Here is a 23,067-nt window from a genome sequence, read left to right on the forward strand (position 1 = left end):
TGTGTAAAAAACATCAAATATATGAAAATTCATGGACTCACATTTGTAAGTAGTGTGATCTAGTATCAATGTGCTAAATGTTCCTCTCTTCCTGAATTCTTGGGCACTCAGTACATATAAGTTAAAGAGATTGGAATTTTATACTTCACCCTTCACAGATGATGATCTTTAAAATATTTATTTTTAAATAGTGTAACTTAACTTCTTTATAGCCTTGACTATCCTGGAGAATTTTAGATAAAGTCATTTAGAGTCCCTTGCATGCCAAGCATCTCCTCACAAGTTTGCTACAAATATTCTACAGACAAGCAAGCTCAAATAATTCCTGTTCTTAATTAGGGTTACCATATTTTGAGTGTCCAAAAAGAGGACACTCCACGGGGCCCCGGCCCCGCCCCCAGCCCCGCCCACGCCCCAACTCCACCCCTTCCCCAAAGTCCCTGCCCCAACTCCGCCCCCTCCCCTGCTTCCCGCGAACATTTGATTCGCGGGAAGCCTGAAGCAGGAAGCAGGCAGCAGGTAAGCTGGGGGGGTGCGGGGAGGAGGCGCAGCCCAGTCTGGCCCCCTACGGCGGCCGGCCCCGGCCCCAGCGTCTCCAGCCTGGCTCGGCTCGGGCCCTGGGGTGCCGGCCCCGGCCCAGCACCACCGGCCCCGGGCCCGGCCCCCGGCCGCCCAGCACCGCCGGCCCCGGGCCAGCCCCCGGCCCAGCACCGCCGGCCCCCGGCCCTGGCCCAGCACCCAGCGGCGCCGGATTTTCCTGGACATGTTCGGCTTTTTGGGATTTCCCCCCGGACGGGGATTTGAGTCCCAAAAAGCCGGACATGTCCGGACGTATGGTAACCCTATCTTAATGCAAGCCATCTTGTAACATTACAGTGTTGGCAGAAAACCAGGAGCACGGGCAAACCATGCGCTAGCACCACTTTACTATACTACTGGGTGTGGATGCAAAGATAAATGCTAATGAAATAGGTCTGATAGAGAATTCTCACAAACATACCATCTACAAACAGGCTAACACTAACATTTTAATTACACATGGTAGACTTCTGCAGCATAGGAGACTTGTATATCAATTTCCATATAGGTAACAGGTAGTTTTCCTTCCTGATAAACTGTTTAAGATTACTTATGGTCTGTGCTGTGCTTTTTAGCTATGCAGTGCCACGCAAGTGCTATTTATGTGCCAGGAATTACCATCCACCACTTAGAAACATGAACGCAACATTTTTCTTTCTTGATTTTCTTCTCCATTTGTAAAGATTTATCCTCCCTGCCCTCCTTCGCCGTCCCCCCATTTCTTGCAGAGCACAAGCTATCATGTTGCTATTCTGTGAATGCCCTTATTTGATACCCAAAACCTCACTGAAGAGGTTGCCATAGTTCTGAAACATGGTTAGTTCATTTGTGTTTCTTCCGTTAGCCCTGCAATAATGTAGCTCAAAACACTGTAGGTTCTCCATAATAGCACCCAACGTGTTTTTTAAAAACTGTTCAACAAGAGATATTTCTCACTTCTTCATAGTTTTAAGAGTAAGTTAAATAATTTCAGATAAATATTTCAGTTTCCTTTAAGGCATTTAAATTTGAACCACCTCCACCTCCAGCCAGAAAGGTCCCATCTCCAATTTTTTGTAAACATTCAATGGAACATCTAACCGGACCAACAATATTCAGCAGTACTGAGATCCAGCTAGTGAAATTACACGATATGCCATTGCATGGTCAAAGGTTTACCACACACCCCTGCTAAAAAGAAACCCCAAAGACACCCCATACCTAACCAAACCTACAGATCAAAAACTCCCACAAAAGTATAGACAAAAAAAAAAAATCCTTCAAAAAGTCTCTATGTACAGTTGATTTAAGTGACCAGCAAAGGTCAGGGACCACTTTGTTCACCTCCATCAATGAATCCCACCAATAGCCAGGTGTACTCAGCATATTACCACCTCAAAAATGCCTTAAAAACACACACACACACACACACACACACACACACTTACACTTATTCCCACCATTGGCTCTCACTCCAGCACACACCCCGCTGTGGCTTTACGAACAAGGGACTGATCCTGCAGACAGTTTTGCCCATGAGTCTAGTTATTCCCACGCTAAATCCTTATTGATTTTAATGGGAGTAAACAATGCTCATCGGTGTAACGGCTTGCAGCGCCAGGCACTAACAATGCAGACATAGTAACCACAGAGTAGCCACAGGAGCAGACACAGCTGTGTTCTTACCAGGCCTTCCCCAGGTTTAATGTTGGTTAAATTAACCTCCTCCAGACATGCACTCTGGCTCATCAATGGATCTGTAGTTGATCTGATCATCTTATCACAAATTCCATTTAAAATCTTGGACTGAAAATGAACAAAAATTCATTAGGAAAGCCATTTTCTAGAATCCGCCCCCCCCCCCCCCCCCCCGCCACCCCATTTCTTAATAAAGCAGAAGTTATTTAATTATAAAATCTGGCCCACTAAGAAAGCTTGATAGAACTGCTGGCAGAATATGAGAACATTCAGAGAATTCTCCTCTATGGCCTTGTCTACCCTAGGCTTCTGTGGTAAAAATCTGCCACTACTGCTACCACCAGTGACAGGAACGTTGGGACAGTTAATGTAGACAAGGTGCCACTACAGTTGTCTGGAAAAAAGGCAATTACGACACCACCACACTCTTGCGAAAATTTAGTCTATATTTTTCTGGAATTCTTATTTTGAAATCCAGAACATTTGACTACCTTTAGTGCCAACAGTTATTTAGATCTGCTTTAAGAAGGGTTAAGTCAGGATGGTGCTGAAGAAGCCAATGACAACTGATGAGTACTCTATACCAAGTTTTTGAGTGGGTAGGCATTTAACAATTAAGTATTTTAGCATTAATTATCTCCTTTGTGCCAGTTGCTGTAATCCTTACAAACTTATATTTGCTTGTTACCAAAATATATCCAATCCCAAACCAATACCATTTCTGAGGACACATTGTGATCTTAAACACATGTATGTAACTCGGACTAATGAAGTCAGTGAGAGTCAGGCTTATGTATCAGAAGGGAGTAATTTGTCTTTTACATTCTAAAAGTTTCAAACAGGCAAAATGACTACTTAATCAGCGAAAATGCAGTGGTCCAAACATCCACTTTCTTCCCACAGACTCCACATTGTTTAAATTTATATCAAGACACAAAATACAATGTATTTTACTTAAAGTTGTTTTCAACAGTTAAGAAAAAAAAAAAAGGCCTTAAAATGTTCAGGATAGCATTTATTTGTAATTGGCTGTGAAACTGGAAGGTAGCTCACCTGAGACAGTAAATATCTCCAAGTGCCCTTGGGACTTCTCACTCAATGAAGACATATGTAATTAAGGGGCCTCACAAAATGCAGCTTTGTATAAAGCTCTGTCGAATCACAGTGGGCACAGGGTAAAATATTCTCAAGGTTTTTTATTCTAAACCAGATTTATAGAACTGAAATAATGCAATTTAAATAAAATCGAAACAATGCCTAAGCATGAATACGAGGAACTGCTAAAACAAGGGAATTCCAAACAACAGTGCATACACGGAATGGGGTGTGGAAAAATGAGAAACTGAAGACTCCTATTTGCTTGGTTTCCTTATTTATGGACAAAATTATTTTTAGCTATTGTGCTACTGAATGCCTAAGCATCTATCAGCAAACGGAAGGCCTTATCAAAGAACACAGCCTGGCTCATGTCAAAAGCAGGAAGTGATGATTAACTATTACAAAATATTAAAAGCATTTCATTACATCCCACTGTTGGTCACAAGGTTCTTCAAAACGATTTTGAAAACTCAGAGCTTTCAAAATGAAGTATAATTAGACATAGATCTTTCTAGTTCTATAGGCAGGAGTGCCTTTACAAGGACCACCACAAAGTACATTATCTATTAAATAAAGTGATATATCCCACGCTGTGAATCATGGACATTTTGCTTTACTTGGTCTAACATCCTTTTACATTCCTTCCCCTCCCCTTAAAATCTGAGCCAGACATCGGTCTTGAAGAAATACCAATGGAATAAAACCTTAAGGATCATCTACTGTATATAGCAGTGCTGACTTATACACCATTAAAAATTCACCATTATCCCTTCTGAAAGAATAATGAATGATAAAAACAGCCTGCAATGGGGTTTTGCTTACATGGTACATTTCAACTTTGTCAGTCTGAGTAATCAAGAAGTCATTGAAATAAATGGGAATACAAATAACTAGGTTGTAACTGAAATGCATACTTACTACATGTAGAACTTTATCTTCCATTTCAGCCACAGTGCAATCCTAAAAAGAGAAAACAAGCACTAAATTAACAGAACTGTGTAAACGGACTAGGTTGCAAAATACTGAAATACAGCTACCTCTGACCTCAAGCGAAAAGAGCAGTATCTTTGGAGCAGGGATTAATCAGGCATCTGCTTCCCCTTCTAGGGATCAAATGTACCAAAATTGAACAACAATTTTCTGACACCTGGTCTAAAAGGCAATACAGACCTTCAAAATGTCAAAAGAATACAAGCCTTCAGTTACTGCAGAAAAATTTTCCAGGAAAAATGAGTTATACACAAATAAAGATGGACTTTGTTAAGGTAAACCATACAATCTTGTTTTAGATACTACAAATACTGAGCCAGCTATTACTGTATTCAACATTTCAAAATGGATAAAACACACTGGTTAAAAATAGCTACAGAAGTGCTTTTAAAATATGCTATTGATGGCATTCAGGAAGGCAAAGGAACGGCACACAAAGCATTATTTACACAGCCCAGGTACAAAAGACTTTGAACTGAAAAGAGTTCATTTAGTAGATTACAGAAGAGACCATTGTTCTCTGAAAAAATAGCAAAACTGGAACACACCAATACATTCCCAGACAAAAAGGGGGGGGGGGGAAGAGAAAGGTTAAATTACAGGTACGGTTGTAAATATTTATCAATTACTTAAGAAACCCCCATTAAGACGGTTATTTTCTCAAAAATAATAAAATGTTAGAAAATACAAAGTTAAGGTTATATTTGGAGAAAAACCCCAAATCCCAAGGTTATATTTGGGGGACCCCAAACATTACAAAAATCACTTGAACAATCTTAACTCTGACCCATATCACACCAGCCTTCCAAGCTGCACAACTGTCACATCTCATTATAAAAGATTGAGACATTTTAACAAAGATTTCATGAAGAAGGATTTGCTGAAGACTAAGCATTCACAGTCTGCATATGCAGGAATCTTAAATCTTTAAGTCTACTTACTTTATATAGTTTGCCGTGAAGTCAAAGAACTTAGCACACAACTTGGGTTTTGTAATAAATGTACATGTTTTGGAAGCGTGAGCTCAATACCCTGAGTCATTAGCATTACGTTAATTTTTGGCCTGGTTCTTAAGGGGGCTAGAGACACCGCATATGTATCTATACCAAGTCTGACCACACTTTTACATTTTATACTCCATATGCTTTTGAGACTGGTCCTCAAAATTGCTCCAAAGACAGTCACTTTTAGCAAACAGACAGAAACCTCACTTTTTCTGGTGAAATAAAGAGTAGCTTGCTTTACTAATGGTAAAGTGGCGTACGTGTGCTTGCTATACTAATATGAAGAGAGATGTACTTTGTGTTAAGTGCTTCAATAGAAAACAATATATCAACAAGAGTAAGGTACTAAAAAGCCTTTTAGATCACTTCTAAATTTTCAGTCACTGAAGTAATGACAACGTGCACTGTTGCCACGTAGGATTGTCTTCTGAATTTTGGTTGTTCTGTAGACAGCCATACAGGGACAGAATAAAGGTTGTGTGGTGACTAAAGCCATGTCTACACTACAAAACTTATGTTGACTCAAGTTATGTTGGCATACAGATGCCACGGTTAGTACATTGCTTGTGCCCATGCATACTTGACTCCTTGTGTCAGCAGTGTACGTGCTCACCAGGAGCACTTGTATTGATGCAGAGTGCGGTGCACCATGGGTAGGTATCTCACTGTGAACTCACCACTATCCAGCACACTATCTTTTGGGAAGTTTTGTCAGTGTATGATGGGGCTGAAATGAGTCACTCAGAGGTGTCTGGAAGCATGTCCCATTTTGCAACTGTCTCCATCCCATAATGTTAGCTGTATCCCATAATTTTCATGCCTTTTTTAAAATCCCACAAACATGCATGGCCTCCTCTGTCCACCATTCCTGAAAGAAGCATGGAGCCTGCACTATTATCACAAGCACTGCGAGCACAGATTGTACGATCTTGAAATATTTCCAGAGCTACAAGAACCACCAAACAAAGTGGGGAAACCTGACAATTCCTTGGAGGACAGACTGCTGTGGGACATAATGAGAATTAATTCAAGGTTGTTAGTGGCATTCAGGGAGCAGATGAAGATGGTGGAGTGCTGCTTCTGGGCCCGAAAAACAAGCACTGACTGGTGGAATCGCATCATAATGCGGGTTTGGTATGATGAACAATGGCTGCAGAACTTTCAGATGTGCATTCCTGGATCTGTGCAGTGATCTTGCCCCAGCCCTCCAGCACAGGGAAACCAAAATGAGAGCTGCACTGCTGTGCAGAAGTGAGTGGCAATCGCACTGTGGAAACTTGCGATGCCAGATTGCTATCGGTCAGTCGGGAATCAATTAGGGAAATCGACCACGAGGGCTGTTGTGAGGCAAGTGTGCAGGGCCAGTACGCAGGACTGTGACTCTCAGCAATGTGCAGGACACAGTGGATGGATTTGCAGCAGTGCTGCTCCTGAACTGCAGTGCAATAGATGGCTTGCATCTCTCTATTTTGGCATCAGACCACCTTGCCATTCAGTACAGCAAACAGGAAGGGCTACTTTTCTGTGGTTATGCAAGCACAGGTGAATCACCGGGGACTCTTCACTGACATCAGTGTTGGCTGGTCAGGGAAGATGCATGATGCTCACATCTTTAACAACACAGGACTGTTGAGAAAGCTACAAGACTGTTTCCTGATCAGCAGTTTACCATTGGAAATGTTGAAATGCCAAAAATGATCCTGGGGGACCCAGCCTACCCCTTACTTCCCTGGCTCATGAAGGCATATACCATCCACCTTAGCAGCACCAACGACCAATTCAACTACTGGCTCAGAAGGTGCAGAATGACAGTTGAACGTGCTTTTTGTTGTTTGAAGGGTCACTGGCATAGTTTACTTACAAGATAGGACCTTAGTGAGAAAAACATCCCAATGGTTATAGCTGCCTGCTGTGTCCAGCATAATATATGTGAAGCAAAGCGGGGAAGTTTCCATCGGTCTGCAGGGCAGAGGTGGAGGAGCTGTCATCAGAATTTCAACAGCCAGACACAAGGGCTATTAGAAGAGCTCAGTGCAGAGCTATATTGCTCCGGGAGGCTTTGAAAGACCATTTTAATCCTGAGCAAGAACAGTGTGTGTTGTAGTGTGCTCTACCTGGCTCTGCAGAAGTCGTTTGGTGATCGCTGTACATGTAGGAATATAACATTGTCAAGGCACTTATTAATTTTGTCTGTGAATCATCTCATGAGTTATGTGGCACTGTGCAATAATAGGTAACTGGTTGCTTTCAGAACTGCTGAGCATTTGGCAGCATATGTTATGAACTAATAAAGATGAATTATATTCCAAAAAACACAATCAGTGCAAAGAAAGAGCAATTTTAAAAAATATATTACAAAACTTAAAATTTAATAAAGAGAACAGAACTTATGAAGGGGAAAGAACACTGATGCCCATTTCAGCTACACATACACCAACTGTGGCTTTCAGATATGTTTAGCTGTGATTGTCTTTAATGTCCCCCAGGTGGTATGCCAGGGGTAGTGCAGAGGCCCCTGATGCCACATGGAATGTTGCAGGGGTAGGGAGGAGGTATAGGGAGGTCCTGATATTGAGTTCTCAATGGGCTGCAGAGTGAGGTGAGCCCGGGACTGTTGAACCTGCAGATCCACCACAGTCTGCAGCATCTGTTTGCGCTGCCTTAGAAGCCATTATGTCTTGGTGCATCTCCCTCTCCTTTTCCTGCTGGAGCTTTCTCCTCTCCACTCTTTCCTTCTCCAGGCTGTCCGCAATATTCATCCTCCAGCCCTGTGCTCGCAGTTCTGATGCGGAAGTGGCTTGCAGGATCTCACTGAACATGTCATCCTGAGTCCTCTTCTTTCTCCTCTTTATCTGGCTCAGGCATTCTACAGGTCTGAAAGGGAGTGTGAAGGCCGCAATGACAACAGCTGAAGATAAAACACACAGAGGTACCACGGTCAGCGTATTCACTACAGAAAGGGAAACTTGCTCCCCTGCAGTTGTAAGCACGACATTCTCACTTCTGCTTGGGATTGTTTGTGCACGGCTCCAGTCACAGCACCAGCCATGGTGAGTACGGCCCGCCAGGGGTTGGGGAAATGAGGAGCGAATTGTTTGCTTGCATGATTCCAGTAGTGTAGGGCAATGGCACTGAATATAGGCACAGTTTTCCACAGGCAGTGGTGATTTTAGCTGATCTCTCACTCCTGAGGGTTACAAAGGCAGAGACCCCACAGCTGCTGTGGCATCCTAAAGCTGCCCGAGCCCATATGCTGCTAGCCTGTACTGCTATTGCAATGGTGCCTATTGACGTTATCGCTGAGTGTCATAGGAAAATGGCCTACCACAGAGGATGAAATAGGACAGCCATCCCTAGAAACCTTCAGGAGAGGATTGCCGAGTACCTCAATGAAAGTTTCATGGAGATCTCTCAGGAGGATTCAAGGGACACCCCTGTATACATAAACAAACTGCTCTATGTGGCCCCTGCCTAACTCTAGAAGGGAATGAATAGCAACTCAACGTCTCTTGGTTGTACCACTACCTTTTCTAGCACGAGTAAATTAATGAAAAAAGTCAAAAGATGTGTCCTGCCATCCCTGTAATTGAAAATTTATCTAAACGCTTACCTGAGATTCCTTTCCTTGCATCGGGCTTGCCCTTGATCGACTGGTGAGACTGTGGCAGAGTTAAAAACAGGATCTGGCTCGCTGCGCAGCTGGATCCCAGGTCGCCTGACCCCCATACTCCTCCTCCTCATCCACCTCCTTGCTGTTCATATCGGGGCCTGTGACTCAGTGGGCTCCTCAGAGGTATCCACAGTGCTGTGTGTGGGGAGGGGGTGTCCTCCACTGAGTATGGCTTGTAGCTCTTTGTAAAAGTGGCACATCTGCGGCTCAGCACCAGATTTATTGTTGGCCTCCCTGGCCTTCTGGTACGCCTGCTGCAGTTCTTGGGCTTTCACACTGCACGGCTGCTGGTCCCCATCGTACCAGTTCTTCTGCATCCCCTGAGCCATCTGCTCATAGATGTCAACATTTTTACAGCTGGTTCAGAGCTGTGCCTGCACAGCCTCTTCTTCCCACAGGCCCAGGAGACCCAGTATCTCCTGTCTACTCCAAGCTGGAGTGCTTCTGGAGCACGCAACCAGCATGGGCAGCTGGGCAGTTGCACTCTACAATGGAGAGGTGGTAGGTGTGCTCGTCAAGCTGGATAATCAAGAAAAGGAATTTCAAAAATTCACTAGGCTTTAAAGGGACGGGGGGCTTCCAGTCTCGGTCTCCATGACGCCTGCGCAGTGGAGTTGATAATGATGACCTGAAAGGTCAGTGTGGGGCATTGTAGGACAGCTGCTGGAGGACAGTTAGGCTCAACATAAGTAATTCAGTGTCTACACTTGCCCTGTGTCACTCAGGGAGGTGGTGTTACTATGTTGGCATAACAGGGTGCTTACATAAGTGGGAAACTAATTTCAAGTGAAGACACACGCACAACTAGGTTGATGTAAGCTGGCTTGTGTCAACCTAAATTTCTAGTGGCCTAACTATGCCCTTCCTTATTTTGTTTTGTTTTAAGTGTAACTTAAACAGTAGAAAGTTTGGAAAAACTTAGTTGTGAGGTTTTTTGAGAAAACTACCAGGTTCTCCGAAGGGCTGTCTCTTCAGTAATTGATAGAAATATACAACTTTTACTCCAGCATAAAGTTGTTTGTTTTTTAATGAGAATTTCCTTTGGGTATTTGAAAAACAGAATAACTATTCAGTGAGTCCCTGTGAACCATGCAAGCTGTGCAGGAATTAAGTCTTGCCAGTGACTAACCCTGCTTTAACCATGTTACTAAAATTCGTGTTCTAAACATGACTCTCAAACTGCAGATTTGATAAGGCAGATGGGCCCATGTCTCCATCCCTTCCTCCCCCACCAAACATAACCACAATCCCCATTCCTAATTATTTCAATTTGAGTTGGCCTGCTTAGTACATGTGATCCAACACTGATTGCTCCCATGGTTAGAAACAATTCTAAAAGCAGCAGCATCTCATTAATTTCCTTACACTGGTTAAAAAGGGAGGCTTGTAAACATGCCGGGGAGAGGACTGGGGGAAGGGGGAGGGGGGGGAAAGGAAGCAGAGGTAGACTGAAGCCTTGAATGGTGATCTGCAAATGCACTGTTAAAAGTTATCTAGCTACAGGATTATGCGCAGAATGCCCCAGAGCAAGGGTAAGAAGGGCATTGAGCAATTAAGCAATAAACCCTGTTTGGGTGCCTGGTTCCTGCTTTTTCTATGACACTCCAGCACGAAACATTTGAGGTCACCTGCAGAAGCATGGAGTTATCCCAAAACGGGAGAAGCAATTAACTCATTTTCTTTCAATATATGCATGGTTTTGAAAAGTTTTTGAAAATGACATAGCTTTTGGGCAGGAACTCTCTCTCTCTCTCTTTCTCTCTCACACACAGACAGAGTGCACAAGCCCATGCCATAGATTTCACCCCACCTACAAAAAACCCCACAAAATCCCCAGGTCACACACACCACTTACCTGACCACCTTCTACAAGGGAGTTCCACGCTCCAGCAGGCATCAGTGGGAGCTGCATATCACAGTATGGTACATACTGAGGCATCAAAGGAGAGTAGGAGCCAGCCACTCTGACCCCAGCTTATACCCAAAGCATGAAATGAGTTGGTCTGCTGAAAGTCACTTACATGCCAAATGCCCCTCTAGCCATTACAATTTAGGCCAATCGCAACTAATAGTTAATTTGTAATAAAACATTGTGGAAGCCAGCCTGGTGGAAGCAGAAACATGAGGGAAAGGCAGCTCTTCCAGTCGCCTGTTGCAGTCCACACCCAGCGGCTAACTGCTCTCTTCCAGGGTATAATTTGAGTTCTATTGTATTTATTAAAACAAGTTACCAACGTTGATTCTAACTGGAGTTAAAAAGCCAGCTCGCAGGTTTTCAAATTCAAAGCGGCTATTCCTGGGCCTATCCCAACTCTTACAGTTAATGAAAACACTAATGGACTTTAAAATGGGAGCCAGATCAGACACCTAGCTCAACACTGCTGAAAAGTTTTGAAATTAACTGAACAAAAATCTCAACTGCAGGAGAACAGAGTGACCAAAGTTGGTAGCAGCCAGTATGCACCTGCTCATATCACGCGTATGGTACTCCAGCATATGTTTTCCTCACTAACAAGTTGTACATAACTAGCGCACAGTTACTTCCCCAGCCACCCACCTTCCTTCCTTTTTGGAGAGGTGAGAAGAAAAGCGGGGAGGAGGGAAAAAGTCAACTGACCTTCTGAACTGTGGTGGTGAGATCCAAGCAGAGCTGAATGATTCTGTTCTTTGTCGCTGAGAAGTCAGCAATCCCTGTAAATGGGGCCCTGTAACAAGACAAAATCCCCTTAGAATGAAGAGCCCTCTCAGTTTCCAACTCTGGCTGTTAATGGGCACAGCACATAGATTTACACAGTTGCAGGTCAGATAGCAAACCTGAGACATGCTGGAACTATCACGTTAATACAGTAAAAATGTTATCTGAATAACGTACCTGCAGTAAATAGACTAAAGTGCCTTTTAACACAAGTGCACCAATATGGTGAGGAACAAACTACCCTTATAACAAGTGTATTCTCTATCATGAAAAATATCTCAGCCAAGATCAGCCTCTGTAATGGCTTGCTTTCCTCTAAGAGGTAAATCTGAACAGCTGCTAACCTTTCAGCACTGTTTACAAAGGACTCAAGTCTAGCTCAGTGATTATACCCTCCCTTAAAGGAGGCCGCTTTAGAGAGCTGTTGAGGGGCACCTCAGCCCCACCTGCTACTTTATGAGGGGCAGGGAGAGAAGGGAAAAAGTTCCAAAACACTGACTGGGCTCAAAGTTGGATAAGTCAGCCATCTTGCTGCTGGGGCTAGCAGACAGGAAAGTTGGGGGGGGGGGGGGCTGGCAGTGACCGGAGGAAAGAACCAAGTGAGAAGAGCAAGCTATTGCCAGGGAACAGCACCTGACAGTGACAGCAGGGCCATTCATGGGATAACAGCTCTTCCTCCCCATGATCTCCTTCTGACTTCCCTCCCCACAAGCTGGGTCCTTAGGAAAGCTGGCAACATGCGAGATAATTTACAATCATCTATTATCCTGTCCCAGCATCACTGCTGGGACACTATCTGCTCAGCTGCCTGTCTGTTTCCGCAGCAGCTGTCACAGAGCAACCCTAGCCCATGTAAGGAAAAGCAAAGGAGTCTCTCTTGCTGCCTGTCTTTTTCCAGGCCCCTGAAGCACACATTTGGGAAAGAACAAATTCATTCAAAAATTAAAGCCATGTTAACAAATGGCTGTTTTTTAAACAATCATTTTGTGTGAGGGGGTGAAGCAGAAAGCTGCAACTGTATAGGGGAGTGGGGAGAAAGGGGGGGGGGGGAAAATATACTTTAAAGCCCTGTCTGCACTAGGGAAATTTGAGGGAGAGAGGGAGGGCGGGGGAAGTTTTCCACCACTGTAAACACTGGTCAAATCCATTGATTTCAGCAATATCACAACCCCATGCCCCACAGCCACCAACAGCCTGGCAATTCAACTTGCTAATTACTGACATTCTAAGATTTAAATAAAGTGGTGGTCTGGGTGGGAACAAAGACATTTACATCCAGACATCACTCTAGAAGCTGCCTTTGCAAACAGAAATAATTCATTTCACTAACTCAAGTGTCCATATGGACTTTTTTTTTTTAAATGCGAGTACCAATCTCATACCTGTCCAACCATGCTAGCAAGGCCTTAGCAGCACCAATAAGCTCCACCACTGAGGTGAGGAATTCATTGGGGGGTTTGTGTGATGTTTTTCCATCATAATTTGAATTTTTCCTCCGGCTGCTGATATAATTCTGCAGGTTGTTGGAAGAAGCTCGCAATTTGAGAACCAAGTTCTTCATATTGTCTGTTTCAAGGCCATAATTCTGCAAGAAAAAGATTTGTTTTAAATAGTTTAAGTCATTATAGAGATCCCATTTAAGCTAATTGCACCATAAAACAAATTATTTGGGATGGAGGATCCAGAGAGTTGCCTATAATTTCTCTCTCGACAAAAGAAAAGTTTCTTGGGAAAAAAGTAACTTTATTGAACTAGTTTCAGAGAGGTAGCTGTGTTAGTCTGTTTCAGCAAAAACAACGAGGAGTCTTGTGGCACCTTAAAGACTAACAAATTTATCGTGGGCTATGACCCACTTCTTCAAATCTTACATCTGTGCTTACTGTCTGTACTGAGATCTTACATCTGAAGAAGTGGGTCATAGCCCACAAAAGCTTATTTTCTAATAAATTTGTTAGTCTTTAAGGTGCCACAAGACTCCTCATTTGTTTTTGATTGAACTAGACACCATTGGACAACCTGCTCTGTGAAATGCAGTCTCTGATCTATATTAGGCATTTGAAAATATGCTATTAATCCTAGTTATCCTCAATGCTCTTAACTCCTAGAGAATGCAGGAAGTCCCCAAATCCTGTTGTGGGTGTGTAGGTAACTGGTTTGGAAAGCAGGTGTAGGTGCTGTCTCAGATGCAAGGACTTGAAAAGCAGTCCATAGATTTCTGAACATTCAGATGTAGCAGAGTTCGACTTCCAGGTGCAGAATGCCACGCAGACAAACACATCAGAAGCTACCTCACTGAAGGCCTGACTTTACTATGCGACAAACCTCATCAATTTCCACTGAAGTCACTGGGAGTTGAGGGGAACTCGAAATTTCAAAATATTAGGGCCCAAAATCCCATCCCATCACTTGATTCTTACTGAAACACAGTAGCATTGATTTCACTTTTCTCCCATTAAAGGGAACGGAAGTCTGGCTGCTCCCAGTACTATGGTGGAAAACCAGAAGCAGCACAGCTAGGTTCCGTTCACAACAAAAAAGGGGGACGTTTAAACCTGCTGGGGGACAAAAGCTGAACTACCAGGAAACGGATGTGATTAAATATTTACACCAGGGTTTTGACTTGTAATTTCACAGTTCTGAGTAAGTGTTCCCCTACTAGGAAGAGCATTGATTTGCAAGGGTATGGACAGCATCAACACTATGCATGAGTGAAAATTGCCTTTGAAGTCCCTTCTACCTTTCCCCTCGCAAAAGACAAAACCCATGGAATACTAGATGGCTCGGGAGAGCGAGAATACGTAGAAAACCTGTAACATCTAGTCACTAGTAACAAAAATTAGAATCCAGTTGGCTTATGCAAAATCAGTTTGCTTCAGTCCAAATGTCAGTCACAAAACCCATGCTGTATCGGTTCTGTAGACAACAGAGGTTAAGGCCAAGATTTTCAAATGTGATTAATAATTTGGGATGCCTCACTGGAGACATCGTAAAGAATTCTGATTTTTAGAGGGCAGATAAAAATTTATTTTTCAGCACTTTCTGAAAAATAAAGTCCCTTTAAGGCATCTCAGGTTGAGGACCGAAAAAACATGGGTATCCAAAATCACTAGTCATGTTTGAAAAAGCTTGGCCCTAGTCTCTAAGGTCTTGTTTGTACTGAGATTTTTGTGAAATTCTCCCAACATTGCTATTGCACAGATGAATTTCCACCATCCCTAGCATTGTAGACTAGCTATGCTCAGAGGTGGAGCTACACCAATGCCATGGCAACAATGGACTTTACAAAAACCTCTGTTTAAACACAGCCCAAAGGCACCACTCCAGCACAAAGATCACTTAGAAAGAAAGAAAAAAAAAGTACACAGCAACTCAGAGTAATTACAGGAACACGATGGGTTATAACACATGCTGGGAATGGGGAAGCCTTCGGATGATTTTCAACTGCACTTTGTATCTAAGTGCTAATATAATGATTTGCAAGAGATGAAAGACAGCAAACCAGTTGTCCCCATACAAATCTTAGTCCTCCTCTTCCTCCTCTCCCTCCCCTCAATCACAGCATTTCTCCCAGAAGCCCTCTTATGGCCTTCAAAAATGCCTCTTCCCACTCCATTAAGCTTACATGACTCGCGCACCAGCTTTGCTGGCAATATTCCTAATGTAGGATCTCTTATGCAGATTGTTGTGCTCCACTCTACTCAAGTTTCATGTACCCTGTGGCTTTCCCGGTCAAATGTGCATAATGAAGTCTCGGATACCTTGGACTGAAAAAGCTGTAGCACAAGTGACCAGGAACTTTTAAAATAAAATAAAATAAAAATAAAAATAAATAAAAACACCCCTCCCCCAACTCCCTCCCCCCAAAAAGCCTACAGAACTCCCCCCAAGAATCCACAAAGCTAAAACATACTGGGATTTTTCAGCCACCGAATTGCCTTTAAAACTACCTCCCATTTCTGGCCAGAGTCCAGCGGGTATACACCGCACAAGTCTACTAAAGCACTTGACAAGGGAGCACATAGTATCTAGAGTACAGCTAGAGATGTGTTGCTGAGATGAGAGAGGATGTGGTCTAAGAAACAACACCCTTCCAACAGCAGAGGATATCCTTAAGTTTTCCATCAACCTAGAGCAGGAAAATTTTTGGCTTTAATAAAGAAAGTCTGAGCATTACATTCTGTAGCCATATAAACTTGTCACCTTTCGATTTAAAGAAAAACAAACAGGAGAACATCATTCTGACGAGTTTCTTGCGGCCAAGTTTTTTCATCCTCTCTTACACAATGCTGCAATATTGTTTGTTTTTGGTGTGCTTGCTTCCTCACCACCAGCTCTGAGTGCCGGGCCAACTCCTGCAGCCACAAGAATGTGAAAATAGCAGTGTGCCAGAAGAGTATAAAAGCCTAATTACTCTGGCAAGGGGAGAGGGCACACAGAATATCCCTTTCACTAGGGACTGAAAATGTTATAGGCCCTTTTAACCCTCAAGGACAGCAAGTGATTAGGTAGTTAGAACCACTCTATAAAGAGCTGTGATCCTTTTGAATGTGGCAGGGTGGGAGACAACTGCAGAATTCCCAAGGCTTGAGTTTCAAGCACTCAGGCATGCACTCATATGCATAAAAATGAGACTGCAACTGCATGCCTAATTTGTGCAAGCAGTTATCACCATTGCACTCAAAGAAGTTACTCATCTTGTGCAGCAACAATGGTTCTTCAAGATGTGCATCCCTACGGGTGCTGCTTCCCTGCACTGCTGATTGGAGTACTTCGGTAGCAGTGTCCGTTGGGCCCATGCATGTGCTTTCTTTCCTTGTGCTGCGCCACGAGGCTAGTCAGCGTGCGTGGGCTAACTGTCCTCAGTTCATTCTCTACCACAGAGTCATAAACAAGAACTCCAAAGTAGAGGGGAGGAGGGTGGGTTGCAGAGCACCCACAGGGACACACATCTCGAAGAACCATCATTACTGAACAAGGTGAGTAGCAACTTCTTCGAGGAGTGTCCCTATGGATGCTCCATTGTAGGGGACTACAAAGCTGCACCCCTTTAGGAGGGCTGGGACTTTAGAGTTGGGTCAGTCACAGATAACAGTACTGTGGAGCCAAAGATGGCATCAAAGGCGGAGTCCCCAATGATCTGTGAAGGTGTGGGCTAACACCCACATCACTGCTCTGCAGATCTCTGCAATAGAAACATCCTTAAAGAAGGCAACAGATGAGGAGATCAATCTTGTGGAATGTGTATGGATAGAGTCTGGAGGGATCATGTTACGAATTTGGTAGCACTGTCTGATGCAATTCGAGATCCACTTACAGAGTCTTTGGGCTGATACTACTGAGCCCTTTGATCTTTCTGCCATGGAGAGGAACAGTTTAGATTTAGGGGACTTCCTGAAGGTGTTTGTCCCATTGAGGTAGAATGCAAGGTATACAGTATGGCCTCCCTATTGTCTCGGTGAGGCTTGGGGTAGAAGATGGGAAGGTGGATAGACGGATTCATATGAAATGAGGATGTTATCTTAGGAATGAACTTTAGATGCAACCTGAGCGTAACCTTGCCTGGGAAGAATACTGTGTAAGGGCGATGCACCATCAAAGCAGCTGTCTCCCCTATTCTTCTAGCCGAGGTGATTGCTATCAGAAAGGCCGTTTTCACCGATAGGTATGTCAGTGAACAGGTAGCCATAGGTTCAAAGGGGGGCCTGGTCAGCCCTTTCAGTACCAGGTTAGGTTCCATGCGGGGTAGAAAGTCAAGGTTGAGGGAAGAAGTTAGTTATACCTTTAAGGAACCTTTGGTGGTTGGATGCGATAGTACTGAGTATCCCTCTATGGGTCAGTGAAACGTCGTGATGGCTGTTAAGTGGACCCTGAGAGAGCTCAGGGATAACCCCAATTTTTTAAGGGTCAGAGCATATTCCAGAATATGTGAAAGAGTTGCTGACACCGGAAAGATTTGTTAGGACATGCACCAAATCTGAAACCTGGAACCACTTCTGCAGGTAAGTGCACTGTGTGAAGGACTTTCTACTGTGTAACAGAACTTCTTGCACTTCCCTTGAGCATGACCTTTCTAGGTGCTGGAACCATGTAGGAGCCATGCTTTGAGGCAGAGAATCCCCAAGTTGGGATGTATGGTACGACCTTTGTCCTGTGATAGGAGGTGCAGAGAGTTCAGAAGGGAGATCAGCAAGCACATCACAAGCTGCATCAGGTAAGGGTACCAGGTCTGTTTTGGCCAAGAAGGAGCAAATCAGGATTATGTGAGCTCCGTCCCTCTTTATCTTCAGCAGGATCTTCAGCAGAAGGGGAAATGGAAGGAAGGCGTAAAGAAGGTCCTTGTCCTAAGGAGAAGGAGAGCATCTCCCAGACAGTACTGTCCCATCTCCACCCTGGAGTAGCATCATGGACACTTCTTGTTCTGGTAAGTAGCAAACAGGTCTGTGGACTGTGTTCCCCACTGTGTGAACAAGTCGTGAAGAACTGACAGGTGCATCTCCCATTTGTGGTCATGCAGAAATTTGCGACTGAGCTTGTCTGCTATTGAGTTCTGCGAGCCCGGGAGGTAAGCTGTGGACAAGGTGACGCTGTGAGAGATGCACCAATTCCACAGACTCATTGCCTCCGTGCTTAGAGAGGGTGACCTGGCCCCTCCCTGGCGGTTCACGTAGTACATGCAGGCTATGTTGTCCGTTAGGATCTTCGTATGCGATCCTGCTCTCAGCGGGAGGAAATGGGTGCAGGCCATTCAAGGAGATTGACGTGTAAGGATATCTCCACAGGTGACCACTTGCCTTGCATCGCATGGCTGTTTAGATGCTTGCTCCATCCTCTGAGCAATACATCAGTGATAAGGAGCGACGATGGGGATGCCTGTGAGAAGGGAATCCCTTTGCATGCGTTGGCTGGGTTCTTCCACCAGGCTAGGCAGTTTTTGATCCTGGTAGGTAGTGACAGGGGGTTGTCCACACGGTCTCTGTTCGGCCTGTAAACCGAACTGAACCATAGTTGTAGGCATTGCATGTGGAGTCGGGCATGCAGTATCACAGTTGTGCTCGCCACCATATGCCCCAGGAGTTGGAGGCAGAGTCTGGCTGGTATTTGAGGTCTGCATTAAGCTGCATCTATGAGTAACATCAGGGATAGGAACCTGTCTTGAGGTAGGAAGGCTTTGGTGTTGAGCTGAAGGCCCAGATCTGTGAACAAGCATATCATGATGTCAGTGGCTTGACAAGCTGCCTGGAGCAACTAGGCTCTGAGGAGACAATCGTCCAGATAAGGGTAGATCATTATCCCTTGTGAGTGTAGATGAGTGGCTACCACTGAGAGAACTGTGAAAAATATCTCAGGGCTAATGAAAGTCTAGTCATATCCTCGGCAAGATGTTCCACAATTTTACCACCCTTCCAGGTGATTTTTGCACAATTCTCCTTCACGGTGACATCTTATTTTTTAAATTTGTGCCACCGTTTCTGTGGTTTAACTGGAGTTTAAAAAGCAAATGTATGTCCCTTTAAAATTTCAGTCAACTGAAGTGTCTGCTCTCCAGCAAGTACAACCCAGTTTTCTCCCCCTTTAATGTATGGAAAGCCAGAGATACTCAATTTGATTTTTTTAAAAAGTTCATTTTCTGACAGAGCACCCTTTTAATCCAAGCTTTTAAAAAAAAAAAGTTTCTTCTGCCCCATCTACCTGTTGAGAAGGGTATTTTAGGCAGGCTCAAGAGCAGTAAATGTACATGCTCAGAGGGGAGCCCTTTGCCCTTTCCTCAGAGCACACACTTGCCTGCTGTCTTGTCTCCTGAGTTACAGTACTGTTGCAGGTGTTACTGGTAAACACCCTTCTGAAAAGACTAGGGGGAGGATATACAATCAAAGCATGAAACAGATTTCACACAATGAACTGTCAAATGCACAATGTAAATAAACAGGAAAAAACAGACCTACTTTAATCTTCACTTATACTATCTTAGGGGTGGTTTACTACAGCAACAGACAACATTTACAGATGGAAGTTATTTTCAAGTTGACAGTGTCCTTTTAATATCATTAGCTCTCATCCTTCAATGTGGTCCTCCTTTAGATTTTCTTTGATATCCTTTCCATAATGACATCTTAGCTACAGACTCTCCTTTATTCAGCGGCTGGATGGCCCTAGAAAAATCTCAGAGGTTGACAATCTGGCGACCATTTAAGTAGAAAGATGCTCCAAAGGCAACTCTACATTTCTTTCTTTCTTTGGGTTCACAGGAGTTCTTGTGGTATGCAGTGGGACCAGAGGACACTCTTGAAAGAGGTCCAGAAAAGAACCATGCTAGACAGGACTAGGGGAAAGGGCAATCTTTCATAAAGGCAAAAAAGCATCAAGATCCTGACAAGGCCACATTGTGGGGTATAAGCCCAGAGAAGTCATTTAGTATGTGCCAGGTCACATAGGCGTAGATCATGGGAGGTAGAGGAAGAAGTCTTCATAAAAGTATGCTTCTAATAGTAAATATGGTTTATTTTTTGGCTTTTTAATTCGGGGGTTAAAATTTTAGTGAAAAACAGTCACTTCAGCACAAAATACCAGAATGCATTAATGCATAAAACTGTATCTGAAGGACCTGAGGATGGTAGGGGGAAGGAGGAGGAGACGACATTCTCCCTCACATGAAAAGTGAAAGCGCTAGCAAAGTCATGAAAAGCTGACTGACATCCAAACATGAAGCAGAAACACTGGAGCACAAAATTAAGGCTGATTTGATACAACGCCGCCTTTCCTAAAACTCAAAAAAGAAATTAAGAAGATGACAAAGGACACAGCTAAAACACAGGAACACCTCCCCCCAAAACTCCCTCCACCCAAAAAAAGAACAAGGACATTTCAGTTACAGCATATGAACTCTGTCTAATGCATTAACTTGAGCTGTACTACACAAAGTATTTCCAGAAATGGGTCTGAGGTCAAAACTTTTGTCTACAAAGGAAATTAGGAGGAAATTGTAGGAGATAAAACACAGCTTTAGGTTCTGGCAGTCATCCAGCTTTGTTTTATTCTAATATTATAATAGTAAGGGGGAAAATGCCTTAGGGTGGCTGCCACATCCATTATTTCACTCAGGCCAGTATACAGTACATTTACTACTTCATTAGATTCTCTCCCCCTGCCTGACACACTATACTCCACCCCCACAGCATGAATGATGTTTCAGTTCTTCCATTAATCTTCACTTAACGTTAAAAAAAATATTGATACACAAAAATATTTAGGAAAAAAGCCTTTGCTATTGTACAAATGTTTTGGCTGAAGTATTTGAACAAAATATTTATAAATTCTTTTGATGAAACACAGTTGCTTTGTTATAGGATATCCCATTTGTCCTTGTTTTAATCAAGTACAAATGATCTCTGTACCACCTTTCTGAAACAAGAATAGCACATTTCATACGAAGTAAAAGCTCTGTCCATTTAAGAAGAATACACTCAGTGCAACCAACGTTACATAATGAATGGAATGTAGGCCAGTAATGGCAAAAGAATTGCTTAGCATTCTTTCCCACCATTCTCAGTGATGTAATTGTATATATTTCTGGCTTTAGCTCATAGCATTACATCAAACACGTACTCAAAGTGTGGCCAAATCATGGCTTTTAAATAAACTGTATCTAATACTGTACCACCAATCCAGACAGCAATTTATGCATTCATTCCAGAGTAGGTCTACATTTAAAACCCATACATACAGTTATACAACAGGAAGGAGGGAACAGCTGAAATTTCAGATACAATGACTTTAGTCCTCCTGTTCTGTACTCCTACCATCAAAATATTCCTTAAATCATTTTTAAAGGCCTCTTTATAATTATCTACAAGAGTACAGAGTTCTATAGTTTTGCTAGTTTATGGAGAAGAGATGCGGCTAGCCTAGTTCAGTTCGTATCGACAATTATTAACATCTGCCATTTCCACAATGTCATTTTTTATGACCAATGCACTGTACTTGACAGTAATTTTCTCGGTAATGTGTACAGTGACAGGAACCACATGATTTTACCTTCATGCCACCCAAATAACTTCATTCTTCAAATACAACCCATAACTTAGTATGTTAACAGGGGGGGGGGAAGATGCAAAAACTACTGAGATGGCACTGATCTGAATTAAACAATTTTCTACAATTTCATTTTCAACACAATAAGTTTCTTAAACCACATCTGTATGTTCACTGTATAACTGACCAGTGCACAAAGAAGATCCACTGCCTCCAGAACCAGTTCCTGGTGTCCAATTCGTGAGATACCCAACTCTTCAAGATCTTGATGGGAAATCTGTAACAGCTGTTCACCATTTATCTTCTCCCGTTCAAATTTGGGGACATACTGCTGCAGGCAATCATCCAAGCCTACCAAGAGAGTGAGAGAGACAAACCAATTATAATTTTTGTTTAATTGTAAACAGCACAAAGAAATGCTGTCACCAATATATGTAGCACTAGATTATCAAGCAAACACCACCTAACATCAGGTTGCATATTGGCAAAAAAGGGAACAAGCGCACCAAGTAGTCTGGTCTGCAAAACAGAGACATGCCTAACTTGGAACATGCTCTCAATTGAGTGCACACTCCAGGAGTATGCCCAAGTAGATATGCTCCCCTTAGCTTCAGATTAGCGTAGAACTGTGGAGGACTGTACTCCTTATTGGGATCTTTTCAATTGGGGAACAAGGCCTGCTGCAATAGTGCTCAGCCCACCCTGAATCAGTTATTAGGATTGACCCAAGACCCGTACAGAAGAACACAGCAAGTAACAATCTGTACTATTTAGCAGTCGAGATAAGTGATGTGCTTTATAGGAAGCAAGAAAAAACGAGGCTTGTACTTTGAAAAAAAGTTCAGTTTAAAAAACAGAAAACCACCACACTGAAGGGAAGGGACGCAATATAAAGTCAAAGTAATCAAGATGTTTCACATGTCTCAATATTTTCATGATTTATAGGAGACAAATTGCATTTACTGTCATTCCCTGAATCATCCATTCCCCATTGCAAAAGTTGAAGGCCCAGAGTCAACATGAAATCTAGTTAGCTTTGTTCTTATATATATTTTTTATTTATATATTTATTTAAAAGTAGTTCCAGATACTACATCTGCTGTCTGAGCTCCCTTGTTGATTTTTACAATAATTTTCCTAGTATTGCCAAATAAATAAATAAATTCCATCTCTTGGTGCTGCATGCAAGATCTTTAAAAACAGAGGAAACTGACTATGAAAAGGAACCAATGAAAAGCAACTATACATCATGTAATCAAATGAAGAAAAATCTCTTCTCTAATCCCTTACAATTATAACCATCTTAGATGTTAGTTCTAAGAATA

At 43.0% G+C, this 23,067-nt stretch overlaps 1 protein-coding gene across 1 annotated transcript in view; it reads right to left on the minus strand.

Moving 5' to 3' along the window:
- CNKSR3 (CNKSR family member 3) overlaps nt 1-23,067 on the minus strand; it is an 86,904-nt gene that overhangs the window by 24,202 nt on the left and 39,635 nt on the right. The window contains exons 2-6 of the mRNA XM_065401030.1: nt 21,930-22,093; nt 13,096-13,298; nt 11,636-11,723; nt 4,273-4,314; nt 2,245-2,364 (exon numbers count right to left, since the gene is read on the minus strand). Of these exons, the coding sequence (XP_065257102.1) occupies nt 2,245-2,364; nt 4,273-4,314; nt 11,636-11,723; nt 13,096-13,298; nt 21,930-22,093 (617 nt within the window). The remainder of the gene's footprint in view (nt 1-2,244; nt 2,365-4,272; nt 4,315-11,635; nt 11,724-13,095; nt 13,299-21,929; nt 22,094-23,067) is intronic.

This window comes from Emys orbicularis, chromosome 3 (genome assembly GCF_028017835.1).
Source record: "Emys orbicularis isolate rEmyOrb1 chromosome 3, rEmyOrb1.hap1, whole genome shotgun sequence".
NCBI lineage: Eukaryota > Metazoa > Chordata > Testudines > Emydidae > Emys > Emys orbicularis.